This window comes from Grus americana, chromosome 2 (genome assembly GCF_028858705.1).
Source record: "Grus americana isolate bGruAme1 chromosome 2, bGruAme1.mat, whole genome shotgun sequence".
Classification (NCBI taxonomy): Eukaryota; Metazoa; Chordata; class Aves; order Gruiformes; family Gruidae; genus Grus; species Grus americana.
The window spans coordinates 136,623,576-136,638,480 of record NC_072853.1 but is presented as its reverse complement, the minus strand read 5'-3'; the positions used below and the strand labels follow the sequence as shown (position 1 = coordinate 136,638,480).

Sequence of the window (14,905 nt, the reverse complement as noted above, 5' to 3'; positions counted from 1 at the left end):
TGACTAGTGCCATAAAAGACAATAAAAGTGTTTATATAAATACATTAACAACAAAAGGAGGGCTGAGGACAATCTCCATCCTTTATTGGATGCAGGAGGAAACATAGTGACAAAGGATGAGGAAAAGGCTGAGGTGCTTAATGCCTTCTTTGCCTCAATCTTTAGTAGTAAGACCAGTTGTTCTCCGGCTACCCAGCCCCCTGAGCTGGAAGACAGGGAAGGGGGGCAGAATGAAGCCCCATAATCCAAGGGGAAATGTTTAACGACCTGCTGCACCACTGAGACACACACGAGTCTATGGGGCCAGATGAGATCCACCCCAGGGTACTGCGGGAGCTGGTGGAAGTGCTCACCAAGCCACTTTCCATCATTTATCAGCAGTCCTGGCTAACCGGGAAGGTCCCAGTTGACGGGAGGTTAGACAATGTGATGCCCATCTACAAGAAGGGTTGGAAGGAGGATCTTGGGAACTACAGGCCTGTCAGTCTGACCTTGACACCAGGGAAGGTTATGGAGCAGATCATTTTGAGTGCCATCACATGGCAGGTACAGGACAACCAGGCAAACAGGCCCAGTCAGCATGAGTTTATGAAAGGCAGGTCCTGCTTGACTAACCTGACCTCTTTCTATGACAAGGCGACCTGCTTAGTGGATGAGGGAAAGGCTGTGGATGTTGTCTACCCGAACTTTAGTAGAGCCTTTGACACCTTTTCCCACAGCATTCTCCTGGAGAAAGTGGCTGCTCATGGCTTGGATGGGCGTACTCTTCACTGGATAAAAACTGGCTGGATGGCCGGGCCCAAAGAATTGTGGTGAATGGAGTGAAATCCAGTTGGTGGCCAGTCACAAGTGGTGTTCCCCAGGGCTCAGTACTGGGGCCAGTTCTGTTTAATGTCTTTATCAATGACCTGGATGAGGGGATCGAGTGCACCCTCAGTCAGTTTGCAGATGCCACCAAGTTGGGCAGGAGTGTTGATCTGCTTGAGGGTACGAAGGGTCTGCAGAGGGATCTGGACAGGCTGGATCGATGGGCCAAGGCCAGCTGTATGAGGTTCAACAAAGCTCAGTGCCAGGTCCACAACAACCCCATGTAATGCTACAGGCTTGGGGAAGAGTGGCTGGAAAGCTGCCCGGCAGGAAAGGACCTGGGGGTGTTGGTCGACAGCCAGCTGAGTATGAGCCACAAGTGTACCCAGGTGGCCAAGAGCATCCTGGCTTGTATCAGGAATAGTGTGGCCAGCAGGACTAGGGAAGTGATCGTCCCCCCTGTGCTTGACACTGATGAGGCTGCACCTTGAACACTGTGTTCAGTTTTGGGCCCCTCACTACAAGAAAGACATTGAGGTGCTGGAGCGTGTCCAGAGAAGGGCAACGAAGCTGGTGAAGGGTCTAGAGCACAAGTCTTATGAGGAGCGGGTGAGGGAACTGGGATTGTTTAGTCTGGAGAAAAGGAGGCTGAGGGGAGACCTCTTATTGCTCTCTACAACTACCTGAAAGGAGGTTGTAGCCAGGTGGGTGTTGGTCTCTTCCCCCAAGTAACAAGTGAAAGGACAGGAGGCAATTGCCTAGAGTTGCGTCAGGGGAGGTTTAGACTGGATATTAGGAAAAATTTCTCCACCAAAAGGGTTGTCAAGCATTGGAACAGGCTGCCCCAGGAAGTGGTTGTGTCACCATCCCTGGAGGTATTTAAAACATGCGTAGATGTGGTGCTTAGGGACATGGTTTTGTGGTGGACTTGGCAATGGTTGTGGTTGGACTTGATGATCTTAAAAGTCTTTTCCAACCTAAACAATTCTATGATTCCATGATTCTAAGTGACCCAAATGTAATCCCTAAGCATGCAAATATTTGTGTAAAATAATAGTCGGCGTACAACTTTCAGATCAAGCAAGTTCACACCTGTCTGCTCATACCTGAGTATAATGTAGGATGTATACCCGAGTTCAGTGTTTCTGTAAGGACCATTGATTTGAGTATCTAGTCTTTTAACTTGATAACCTACCTGCTGCATCATAGATGCTAAGAGGGAAGCATGGCAATACTATCCATTTTAATGTAAACCTGCACTAGCCAAAGTAAATATATACAAGTGTGTATCTTATTAGCAGTTGTTAGCAGTGCAGAATGAATAAACTTGATTTTGACTGAGTGGAGGTAGCCAATATGCGCTGTCTCCAGAGAAACCAGAGCAAAGGTTACACGTCAGGACTTCTCAGTACACTAAATTCACTGAGGGCAACCACAGGTATGAGATGTGGGTTAAGCTTGGGAACCTTATCTCAGAGTGACTACAGTGTGTCCTTGTATCTAGGAATAGCTCTTGCACATTAGCTATTCACTTGCTATGAGGGCCACCTCTCATCTCTATCAACCTGACAATTTAAATTGTAAAAGTCGATTAAGACCCTGTTGCTGTGAATTCTGTTGCTTTTGCAATTCTGCAATTTTGCTACAGTTAGTTAAACAAGCAGGTCCTGGTTTTTATTCATTGAAATTAGTGACTTATTTTTAGCTGATAATTCTCTAAAAGCAGTTTTTAATTTCAGCTAAATAATCCCACTGAGTTTGGACTGCTGACTTCACAGAATGGTTGAGGTTGGAAGAGAAACTCAGGAGGTCACCTGTCCAACCCCCTGCTCAAGCAGGGCCACCTAGAGCCAGTTTCCTAGGACCATGTCCAGATGGCTTTTGAGTATCTCCAAGGAGGGAGACTCCACAGCTTCTCTGGGCAATGTGTGCAGGTGCTTGGTCACCATCACAGTAAAAAAGTGTTTCCTGATGTTCAGACGGAACCTTCTGTGTTTCAGTTTGTGCCCATTCCCTCTGGTCCTGTCACTGTCACCACTGAAAAGAGCCTGGTTCCATGCTCTCTTCAGGTATTTACATACATTAATGAGATTCCCCCCAAGCCGCCTTTTACAGAGTTACAGTGGTGTGACATCAGACTGTGTCTGTGGCTTCCCTCTCTTTGGTATAGAAATAGATTAACATTCCAGTGTGAGGAGTGACAGCAATCAGCACTAAAACGACATCATCCCTGGGTTTGGGCTGCATATATGTGCATGTATCTACTTAACAGGAAAGAAGTGAAATGTTCATCCACTGTATAATCCCAGAGGATCCCTCAGCATATTTATGCTTTTCAGCATTTTTATGTGTGAGGATGCTCTCCATTTACTGAAAGGTTAATGAATATCTGGACTGACTAGGGTAATCCATGAGAGGGGTCTTTTATGACAGACACTGTCATCGTTGCAATTAGTGGAATAGTAGCACAGGCAAGGAAACAGGAGTACCACAGACAAAGATGTAGTTATTAGAGTTGAAGAGAGGACAATAGGTTTGTTTTGCAGCTGCTTTCCAGATCTGAAATGGAAAGCTTTTGTTTCACACAAGAATGAAAGCATAGCCATACAAATACTTCCACAAATACAACCTTCCCTCAAATATCCATCCAGAGCCTGAAACCTTAGTCTTCTGACTCTTAAATAGGTGAAGCAGGCACTGGCTGATAGTGTAACTATCCCACATTTGATTTCCTGCCTGAGTCAAAGCAGAGGTTGTTTCAAGCTAATGTCTCCCATGATCTCTACTGATGTTGTTTAAATTGAATGTATGGAGGGAAAAAATTCCCTGCAATACGACAGCAAAGACCCACCACTGTCCGCTTACTCTTTTTGGTAATATTTTGAATCTAACGTACTTAAGTATTTCCAAAGTTATTTTGTGCTGTGCTTCTCTCTGAAGCAAATCTTCTCTCAACCCTACTTTGAAAGTGCTGCCACGGCTTTCTGGTGTCATCTCTGGCAGCTAGCTCACATCTCTTTCTCCTTCTGAACACCCCTGGCATTCCCCACAGTCTGGGAAATGTTGTCAAATTTGGAATAGACACAGACATAAATGTGTGAGCTAAACACAACTCAAAGGAATGTGATTACCAGTTTAATTTTGTTTCTAGCATTTCCCATAGGTTAAAAAATCAGTTAAATGATTATGAAGGCAATATACTATTAATGACTACAAGAATTATTTTTTTTTTAATCGTGGTGTACAGGTCATTTATCACCACTCTGTTGGAATATATGCTTATATCCAAATCTTACATAATTATGAAGACATAGATAGGTGCAATGGAACTCATTCATGACAAATTAATACTAGGTATTGTAAATTAGCAAAGCTGTCTTGCAAAGATCTTTCCTTCATCTTTTACATGTGTGTACAGCTGGCATCATAGGAACCGGCAGGTAGCACAAACAACTGACGCTGGTGCTTTGCACATAACATAACTTAGCATACGTGCTCTTACTGCAGATGAATTGCTTACTGTCTTGCTCTAATGAAAAAGCACATTGCTGGGATAATAAACTATTTCAGCTGATTTCAGATTTTTACTCAAAACAAGCATCCACCTTTGCATACGGTGATCATGGGGAAATTTTGTGAAGACTTTGTAGGTACAGATGCCCTCACTAAGTTGCCACCACGACGTCTGGGTTGGGATGCTACAGAAAAAGAGTGAGTGACCTGGGATGAGCTTCACATGACTCGAGTGCTATTTAAATGAAAAGAGCTAGGACAAGCCTGCTCATTTTTCCCATACCAGATTTTACAAGCATCACTTAGCCTCAGGAGTGGAGTTGTGGGACTATCTCCTTCCATCGCTCTTGCTTCACTTTATCTTTATTATAGCAAAACCTGTAGTTGCTATTTGATGATTATCACCTCATTGAGACTACATGCTCAACGTGAAATGTCTGTTCTGTTTTCAGCTACCAGAATGATAGTTAAAGAATTATACAGAAGAAAGCTAAGCTCAGATCACTGATTTTTTTTCTATATAAGCTGTTCCAAAATCTATAGGAAGAGCCTTCCTGTCTGATTTGCCAGCAAAGTTTCTTTTCCTTTAATGAGAAGTAAGTGCATAAAACAGAGTTACACTAGTGACTTACAAGCTTCTTGCAATAAAAATAAAAATTAAGAGCTGAGATGCAGCTATAAACTTGTATAACAAATTGCAAATACACATCAAAAAGATTGGTTAAAACTCTTGGTCAGAAGTCATAGCTGACTTAAAGTCATAGCTGGATTGATGAAATACAGCTCAAAGTTGCTGCACCTTGAACCATCACTTTCGGTTACTCAGATAACTAATTTCAAAGTGTTTAATAGATTTCTCCTCTTGTTTTCCAAATGGGCACGATAGTCTTTCTATGTTTGTTCTTCAAATTGTACATATAAATGTCTTCTGAAATCTTATATACCAAATCTGCTTGGTAAGAGTTCAAAATGTTAGTAAAGGCAGAGAGATTAACTAAAATATTTCAAAATGTTGGTTTCCTAGTGCAGCTTCACCTCGTTGAGGCTACGGTCATTTCGCTGTTGCTGGTCACAGTTCTGTCTGAATGAGGCGTAATGCTTTCTTCATGTTCTCTATTACTGAAAGAAAAATAAATAAGAAGTGAAAAATGCCCTTAAAGTGCACTTGTACAATTAAAAACCCCACCTAGTTTGATTAGGAAATTGTTCACATTGAAATTAATTTATGGTTACATATTATATTTTAGAGCTTTCTATTGTGAAAATTCTGGCATTGATGTTAAAGCAGAAGGTAAAAAGTTTCATGAATCAAAATGTTTAGCTTAAAGGGATTTGACAAGACTCCTTTCAACTCCCTTATTTCTCAACAGCAAGCCTGGTAATCAGATGTGATGTGCATATTTGTGGTGAGATACTGCATTGGTATCAGATAGATGGTATAGAGTAAGGACTAGTTCAACCTGAAAAATCACATTCCTTTCTGAAATATCGGTGTGAGGTGGTACCCAGGTAACTACCAGCATTTCTTTACCGATTCCCTCCCACCACAGGCTGTTTACATTGTGCAGTTGTATACCTTTGAGCATAGTGACTTTCACCATTCTCCAGCAAACTGCTCAGATCTTGATCCTGAAAGTTCTCACCCATGATCTTTCAATCTGTCTTACCTGAGTACTCCCAATAAATTCAATGGGACAATAAGTGTGCTTAAGTGTGTTGTTAGAACAGGTTAGACTATTATAATTTATTGCTAATGCTCACACATAGTCTTTATTCAATACTTTGAGTTCTTAATGGATTCTCAAGCACAAACGATTGGAACGGGGTGTATCTAGCTGCTTACAATGTGAAATGCAAAGTAAGACAACAAAGGGGGCACTTACAGAATGGTATGTCTTGTGGTTCATAAGTGTAGAGCCTGTTGGAGTATCTTCCTGTGATATCAGCTCTTACAGTGAGAGATGGGTCTGAAAAAGTAATTGTATTAAAGACTGCTTTCTAGTCCCACAACAGCTGAGGGCGATGTCCGTGGCACTACTTTGACAGCCCTGTTTCTGAGGTGTTCTGATTTCATCAACGAGGCAATAACGAGGCCGTTATGCTCTGTTCTAACCAACTGCTCTTTACTCAGAGAAATCCTGAACAAAATCTAATGCTCATTTTTATATTATGCAGCTACTTTAAAATGATAGATTACACATGCATTTAATCCATATTGAAAGAAAAATATCCCGTTTTACAAGTTCTGGGGTTACATCAGAAGAGGCTAATTTGACTGGATGCACACATAGCGAGGGTTATGTGTACCTATTGCAATGTTAGCATAACCTACTTAGAGCCTTCAGAATTAAAATCTTGTGATTCTTAATGTTTCCATTAATTGCAGATGCCTCTTCTCCCAGTTTTCTTTCCAAGCTTTTTGTTAATTAACTGACTCCTGTTACTACATTGCTCTCTGTCTGAGTGTGGGTTTCATCTCACCTAACTTTGGATGCCACCACAGAGCTGGTCACTCTAGGCTTCCTGTACAGTCAGTGAAAAGGAACAGGCACTCTGGGGCATGATTCATTCAATCTATTCCAGAAGTCATCTTTACGATGGGATAAATCATTCCTTAGATGCCACTGACTATTGACTTGCTCTGTGGTAACGTCCACACGGTAGACATCTATATTCAGTCAGATATTTGACTGTTTTCAGTAAACTTTGTCTTGTAATGGCACTAGCAAGAAGCACGGAGAGCAAAAGCCCAGATGCTAACAGATATTTAAGCATCTTGCCCCCAAACACAAATTAGGTACCCTCCAGAACATATCTGCAACTGGAGGAACTTTACAAGGGTCAGAGCCTGCGGCAGAGGGAGAACTGAATTCAGATCTGCCAAGATCCAGACTAATGCCATGGTAATGATAAATTTTGAGATATTTTCTTTTTGCAAAATTAATCATTTTGATGTCCCCAAAGGAGGACACTGGCATAGATACAAATTTCACAACTTTGAAGGTACATACATATTGTACATACCTACGAACATGATTCGAGGCACGTATTGTCCATCAGGTGACAGATTTTTATCTGTGGTTTCATGCTGGCAGAGAAATTAAAGCTAGTTATTAAAATATTTCTGTAAATTTTGCTGATGTAGTATAATCTGTGAATAGTCTTGTACCAGAGCACAAAACCAAAAAAAGCACTACTTGTATATATATACACATGCACAAATGCCTGTACGTACACGTAACTGAAATGCCAGAGATACTTAATCAAAATGACGTGAAAAAGCAAGACAAAGAAAGAGAAATCACAGGCCACAAAAAGATACCAGTCAAACCGCCCCAAACCCTTCATACCATGAGATTCAGCATAACGAAGTTATTTTGGGCCATTTCCTGTATCTCTTCATTTTCTGCAAAAGCTTTCTTCAGTGCTAGAAAAGACGTGATCATTTTGAAGTCCATCTCAAACACTGCCTTTCCTTCTGCGTTTAGGACCACATTGGCCAGAGACTGGCCACATTGTTCCTGTCTCTGCTGGTTCACATTCCTGAGGAGACACTTAAGGGCTCTATCACTGCTTTTTGTTTTTTTGACCCGTGTCAGTACAACCTCCCGGCTAAGAAAATGGAAGCTCTTTTCTGTTATTTATGAAGCCTGTCGTCTCAATGGATACCATGTCTCGGCTTGACAAAAGTGCATTATTCTCAGAAAATTCTTATTAGATCGATTTCAGCAGCCCTGTCCTTGTGTCCTTCTTTAGTTACCAGTTCAGGAGAGCCAAACAATATTAAATCTGTTCAGTGAGTCACTAGAAAATCTGTGTCTCTTAATTTAAACTGTCGACTGCTGCGTTAGGGATAGCAGGACAGCAGCACCGAGTATTCTTCATGTTCTTAGTTGGGGAGTTTCATAGTGGAGTTTTTGTAAATAACAGTAATAAATTCTTAGCTTTTCAAATACATTTTCAATTACCTATTTCTTTAAATAATTTTCAGTAAGTGCAAGATAAATATATAGATATGTGCAGTTTCTTATAGAAATATTCACAAAATTTTAACATTCAAAAAGTCAAAATTACCTTGGCAGTATTGGCAGTCTTCCAAATGATGAATTACCATCAGTGGCTTGTTGCTTTATTAATAGTAATAAAACATAGTTAGATCATTTGATAAGTATGCAAATGGGTGATTTTACTATCAGATTGGAAAAGGCAAATTACATTTAATCTTATGTTAAGACATAGTGAAACCATACAGACATTCTGTAAAGAATTACAGACATTTTTGAGCAAGGGAAAAGAACATAACTCCTTCGTAAAAGAAAGAAATGGAGAAATAGAGTTTCTATATCTAAACAGGTTTTCTGAAGTAAGAGATTCTGGAAGAAAGAAACAACAGAGCCATCATCATTTCATTCCCAGTTAGCATATACTCAAACTGAGGAGATATGTAATATTACCTAGGTGTGAAGTTCTCCATGATTAAGAAAATTAAATAATCTGTATGAACTGGAATAAAATAATTTTTTATAAAATTTAGTTTATCATCAAATACTTCCCATGAAAAGTTTCATGGTTTTTAAGCTTTCTTGAACAGATGTAAAGTAAATTATTTCTTTTCTGTAAATAGTTTGGTGAAGTATCAAAATTTTATATTTTGGGATGTCAAAACATAAAACAATTCTGTGCATTTTCTCCTGTATTTTTTAAAAAAATACTGTTACTGTTCAGCAAATCAGTTACTAATGCTTGATCTGCTATCACTGTCAAGAATTGTTCAGTTCCTAGCCATTTTCACAAAAGGTACATGAAATTAATTGCCTTTTATTTTAAAATGAATTTCTCTTCAATAGCTGGTGCTACACTATTATGATCTAAAATGAACTGTAAAAGAGACTTAAATAAATATTGTTATGAATTCTCAGATACATTTTCAGCTGAGTCTCAGAGAAGATTCAGATTGGAACTTTCATTTCTACCCAGATAGCAAGAAACTGTGAGTACATCATGCAGATAAGCCAGCTAATAAAGCATTGGGGAAAACATCGGAGGCAGTAGATCACCATGCAAGAGCAAATGTAACTGATTTGCAGATGTTGATTAAGGAAGTAATCAGAGGTACATGATATTGAAAAAACCACAACAGGTGTATTTTTTAAAATTATAATATCTATTTATCATTGCTTATTCAAATAACAACACTGCTGTTGTGACAAAGAAATGACAGTACTAAACTGTCGGCCCATGATATTGCTTCAGAATCATAAGACCCCTACAACAGCTTTTACTTATAGACGTAAAATCTGTTTTATTTAACTGGGTGCTCTGCAGATCAGCTGTCATGGTGTTTCTTTGTTCTGTTTCATTATAGTATATTCCGGCATGACTGATTAACAACTTTGTCTTTCAAACTATTTTTTAATCTCTTACCTTTTTTTCGCTTGATAAAGCCCTTCTTCATAAGTTTGTACCCAGGTAATTTCATCTCCCCACCCTAGAAATATAACAAAAGGATTAACTGGTGGCCAGGCAAGTAACTCATAACAAATTCCTTTTTATCTATTTAACAATAGTTGTACACAAATAGGATTTGCATTTTTTAGTCAAAGGTTCCTAAAACGTGGATATGGTAATTCTACCTCTCTCGATAGGTGCATTGGAAGATTATAAAAACCCAAACACACCACCCCCCCCGCCAAAACCTTCAGCTGGTTGCATATCCAGTTCAAGTCCTTTGGCAAACCCATTAGATATCTTTCTAAATACTCGGAGGTCCCTAAATCAGCACGCAAATCTTTTATATCTCTATATTGTCTGCTCTGTATTTCATGTAGACCCTGAGGCTTAAAAAGAAAGTTAGCTTATATAGAGTGAAAAATAAAATATGACAGCTCAAATAAGATTGACTTTAATATGAATGTCATTAGAACGTCTTGGGTTGTAAAATTAACTCCTGAGGAATGAATTTCAATCCCTCGAGTTGCAAGTATTTCATTTAATTAAACAATTTAATAAAAGAATGGCTGTTAAATAAAAGCCTCCATTGAAACAAGATACTAATGAATCATCAGCTTCATAGCTCATCAGTGATACACTGATCTCAAAAAGAAAATTGTCCAGTTGATTTCATGCCTTCATATCCCAAGGACGCCAGCCCCTGTGTAGTAGATCCCTGCCCCCCAGGCAGTGTTGCTCCATTCATGACGGCCCTTATGGGAATTGTCAAACAGCTTCTGGATCTGGACCAAGTTAAGGCTCTGTTTTCTTCTGCGCTGTTCGGACATGCTACTAGGTCATCTCTTCTTTCAGGAGAGTGATTTCAATTACATATCTGTCTGGTTGATGGTGGGATTCTGGCGTGTTGACCAGTGCGTTCCCAGCCCTGGCTGAAGTCAACTGCTGACGTAGGTAACTGCACAGAGGAGTCAGCGAGGGTCATTTTGCAGCACGTTTAAGTATTCCCCTTTGATCTGTGAAAATTACAGGTAAAGTGCTCAAGGCATCCCAAAAGGCCTGAAATCAGAATTAGAAAACCAACACGTGCTTTCTGTGACTGGTTTTTTGGTGGGGTTTTCCCCCCCCCCCCCCCCCAAAATTGCCAGAATTGAAGGGATTTTGTTGTCTTTTTATGCATTTAGGCTTAGTGGGAAAAATAAATCCTGATCTAGGCAAGAGAGACAATAGATATCAGATTGAGTGTGACCTTTCTCCAGGGATCCCGCTTATGATAATTGATTTGCTATTTCTTTTTGCTTAGTCGAGGTGTTGCACGATTTTGTCAAATGCTCCCTGAGCAATGAGGCTCAGATGGGACCTCTGTGACAGGCAGAGATTTGCCAGTGCTTCGTGCAGGCTTTGCACAGCTTGCAGAAGAGGTCAGGGAGGGAGCTGCAGATTTTTGGGGGTAAATAGGCCTGAAAGGAGAGGAAAGATGGAGAATAGGAAAAGACCTTGGTAAGTTATTTCTCTGTGTGTATTTCTAAGGATCAATAACTTAAAATAGGGTCTTTAGTTAACATCCAGGTTGAATATTATGGACCGCAAGGAAGAGAATTAGTCACTGCAAAGCACGACTGTGCCTATCTGATAAAAAACAAAAGAAAAAAAAAGTCATGCAGAAAAACCCCATCAGCGGCTCAAACTGTTGTTCTGTGTAAAAGAATGGATCTGTAGAAAAATTGTTCCATAGCAACTGAGGTTATGAAACTGTGTGTCAGCAGTTAATAAGTTACCATAACAAAATATCTTTTAACTGGTATACAAAAGAATAGTTTTTCATGGATAGTCCTACAAGTGCTTCCTGATTTGAGAAACTCAGTTTAGGTTTTTTGCTTCTCCTAGGTCACTGAGTTATATAAATTATGCAGGTTAAACGAGGCCCTCAGCCATATCCTTAAGAACAAAAGGATGGAGTGAAACACCACAGAATAAGAAGATGCACTACACAGAGTGTCACTTAACACTAGAGAAACACACCTCAGTATATATGTGCTTTCAAGTACATTCCAAATAAAAACATTTGCTGACCTATATAGTAAGATAAGGAGGTAACTACATATAGTAAATATACAGTACCTCTTGACAGTGTCTGAGGTGCTCGTTTGTCCTTTTTGATTGCCATCGCAAGGTTGGAAGAGACTGCAATTAGCAGGAGAGACAAGGCCAATGTTGAATGGAGCATTATTTCTTTGAGAAGACCCCTTTCAACACAGCAAAGAAACTGGAAAACAAAGCAACAGCTTTAGTTGCATGGATTTGTGACCTGGTGTAGTCTAAATCAATGTGTTAGTGGTATCCTAACAACCTGTACTACAGAGACAATTTTGGTCATTTCTAGAAATACCTTTCTTTGTGAGAAAAGTGCAAAATACAGGTGCTTAATTTTATCATGCAGCATTGCTTTCAGCTGTCAAAGTTAGGCTGCAGGGGAGGGTTCTCACTACAGTGTGATCAGGGCAACAAAGTTCATTTTAGCTCATTTCTGGTCACCCAGCATTTGATTCTTATGAACTAATACAATGTTGTGGTACTGGATCATGCAAGTTTCAAGACAGTGCTACTAGTTGTTCATTTTGTCAGTTTTTTAATTTCAGCAAAAGGTAACAGCATGGGATCTTTTTCACAAATAGTAGGCTTTTTGGTCAAAAGATGTCTCATGATATTCTTCTTAATAAAACAGGAAAATTGGCAAGTATTTGCCTCCAGGTATAATACATTTTAAATTGGCAAATCCCTCCAGAATGTTGAAACTTCCATCATTTTTTCAGCCTGCACTCTGTGAACCAGGATGTTAAAGACTGTGAGATAAATGTCAAGGAAATTTCCAGCTGTTTCTCACAATGAAATCTCAAAAAATTTCCTCATTCTTCATGGTATTTTTAAACTGATTTTCAGCACAAGTCCTGCTTAATAAGACAAACCATCTGTGCTCCTGGCTATTTCAGTATTCTGAAGATGTTTGCTTCTCTTCCTGACAAAAATCTTTATAAGAAATTCAGTAACTTCTGGTCTTGATAAAAGTCAGAGAACAAAAGCACCAGTTGAAGAAAGACATTACAAAGCCAAATCGTTTAAATTGATACATCTTCTTTCTGCCCGGTACAATCACCTTTAGGCACTAAAACTCAGATATTCAGGTGGATACCTGATGATTTGAACTAAGTTAAAAAATATTATGCATGTAGCTCAGGATATGACCCAATCCACTTATCAATTCTTGCTGGAGATTCCACTTTTCAGAGGCTGAGCTTTAGGAGTTACCAGGATGACCTGTTGAGAAAGTGCTTTGACTTAAATTAAAAAAAAAAAAAGAAATCCCCCAAAGCACTCGTGCCTGTATTTATAAAGAAAATTTCAAACTTGAACTTAAAAGTTATATCCAGTATGGAATTACAGCCCTGCGCACTAGCAAAAGAGGCTCGTGCTGCTTAAGACAGAGAGGCATGAAAACTGCAGCAGCTTTTATCCTTACTTCAATGAATTCCTCAACATTACTAATATCGCTGTTAACATTTCAATTTCTGGTGAACAAAATCAAATACCACTTCCAGTAGCTGGCAATCTCAAGACAATAAAACTTTTCTATTCAAGTGTCTGAAGAAAAATTTGCACATTAAAATGTGTAAAATTTTACAAAAAATGAATTGTCGTCTTATAGTAAGAATTCTGTTTCTGAAGGTTGCTAAAATAATCGATACAGCCATTATAAAGTTTTTATTTTCAGTCTTGTCCACAACAATTGCCTTTTTCCCCACATGACATCACAACACTGGAGTTGTTCTTTGTTTCACATTCTTTCCTGCTTAGGCTTGTTCATGTTAGTGATTGTTGGATGAATTTTAGAAGGGAGTCTCCTTTGGAGCTTATTAATTATGCACATTAATTTGATGATTGGAGATTATGGGTGTTTAATAAGAAAATGTGAAGTTCCCCAGTGTTTCCTAAGGGGAGACTATTACTTTTAGTTAAGTCTGGGGGATGAGGATTTTTTGTAATAAAAATTCCATTCAAATTTTCTGCATGTTTGTGCAGACCACTAACTTCAGTCAGAAAAAGCAGATCATCACACCCTACTATTATACTCTTGACAAATGAGTATTTGTAGCAAGTCTGTGTGAAAGTTAATAGCTATATTTAGTATCAGTTTACCTATTAGATGTTAACAGTAAAATCTAGCATTTATATTAACATGTTAAAATGCTATTTAAACATAAATAGTTATGGCTTTGAAATCACACCAGATAATGTCCCAATAAAGCCGGTACAGAATGCGTGCATCAGTTCTTTCTTTCATGATGTATTCATGAAAAAATCAAAGTGTATATCTCTTCAAGTCACAGGATTAATTATCTGAAGCTTAAATAATTGGTTATCATCCTACTGAAAACCAATAGGGTTTTGGAAGGATAATTTATGGAGCTGTAGCTAGAGGAAGTTTAAATTCATTACCCTGAATTTTTGATGTTACACGATCCAATGTTAGTTAATTGATTAAGAGAAAAAAATGACAGCCAACGCCATATAAATTCCCTTCATCTCTCTGTCGGAACAAATGTTTTGCTAGCTAATCTCTAAGAATCTATCATTTGTCTTTTTTGTATAATTAGGCTTGTAATTTGTAGACCAAACCTTATTGCTGTATTAAAGGGAAGTTAAGAATGAGAAATACTTGCTCACCGGCAGCGATCAATTCTCCTGATGGAAGGTCCTTTTCCTGGAACTTGTTAGTTAAAAATCAGTGTGATTTAAGCACAGAACACCTGAGCTGCCCAGGTCTCTGTGTAGCAACAGCAGCACATTCACCTGGGAAAAAAAAAAGAGAGGAACCTTCTAGCTGAAAACCAAATTCACGTGTTTCCACCCTCCCCCTTCTTTTTCTGCCATCCCTCCAACTTTCACTCTTGTGAGTTCCCATGCTTGTACACTGAATCCTTGGATTTCTCTTCATTGTGGCTTGTATCAGGTGTCTTGTATGAGGATTGGAAATAAATAGTGGCTTGTGTGTGTCTGCTACTTCCCCCCTCAAACAGTTTGAGTCTGGCTTATGTCCAGCGAAAAAAGAAACCACCAATGAAAGCTGGAACTGTATGTG

The 14,905-nt window shown here is 39.2% G+C and overlaps 1 protein-coding gene across 1 annotated transcript; it reads right to left on the bottom strand.

Moving 5' to 3' along the window:
* Nucleotides 1-4,129: 4,129 nt before the first annotated feature.
* AGR3 (anterior gradient 3, protein disulphide isomerase family member) lies at nucleotides 4,130-14,616 on the bottom strand. Its single transcript, XM_054817016.1, has 8 exons — nucleotides 14,491-14,616; nucleotides 11,890-12,034; nucleotides 9,745-9,808; nucleotides 8,395-8,447; nucleotides 7,671-7,747; nucleotides 7,345-7,408; nucleotides 6,204-6,287; nucleotides 4,130-5,439 (listed from the first exon to the last, which is right to left on the bottom strand). Exons 2-8 carry the CDS (start codon nucleotides 11,993-11,995, stop codon nucleotides 5,390-5,392), a joined length of 498 nt encoding a protein of 165 aa, XP_054672991.1. The 5' UTR covers nucleotides 11,996-12,034; nucleotides 14,491-14,616; the 3' UTR covers nucleotides 4,130-5,389.
* Nucleotides 14,617-14,905: the final 289 nt, after the last annotated feature.

Bases quoted from the DNA above. Each gene is read 5' to 3' on its own strand.
- AGR3 (XM_054817016.1), bottom strand. From the start codon at position 11,995: ATGCTCCATTCAACATTGGCCTTGTCTCTCCTGCTAATTGCAGTCTCT. The intron at 8,448-9,744 runs GTAAGAGATTAA...CTATTAATAAAG, and splicing joins CTTTATCAAGCGAAAAAAAG to CAACAAGCCACTGATGGTAA. The intron at 7,748-8,394 runs GTAATTTTGACT...CGTCTTTTCTAG, and splicing joins AGACTGCCAATACTGCCAAG to CACTGAAGAAAGCTTTTGCA.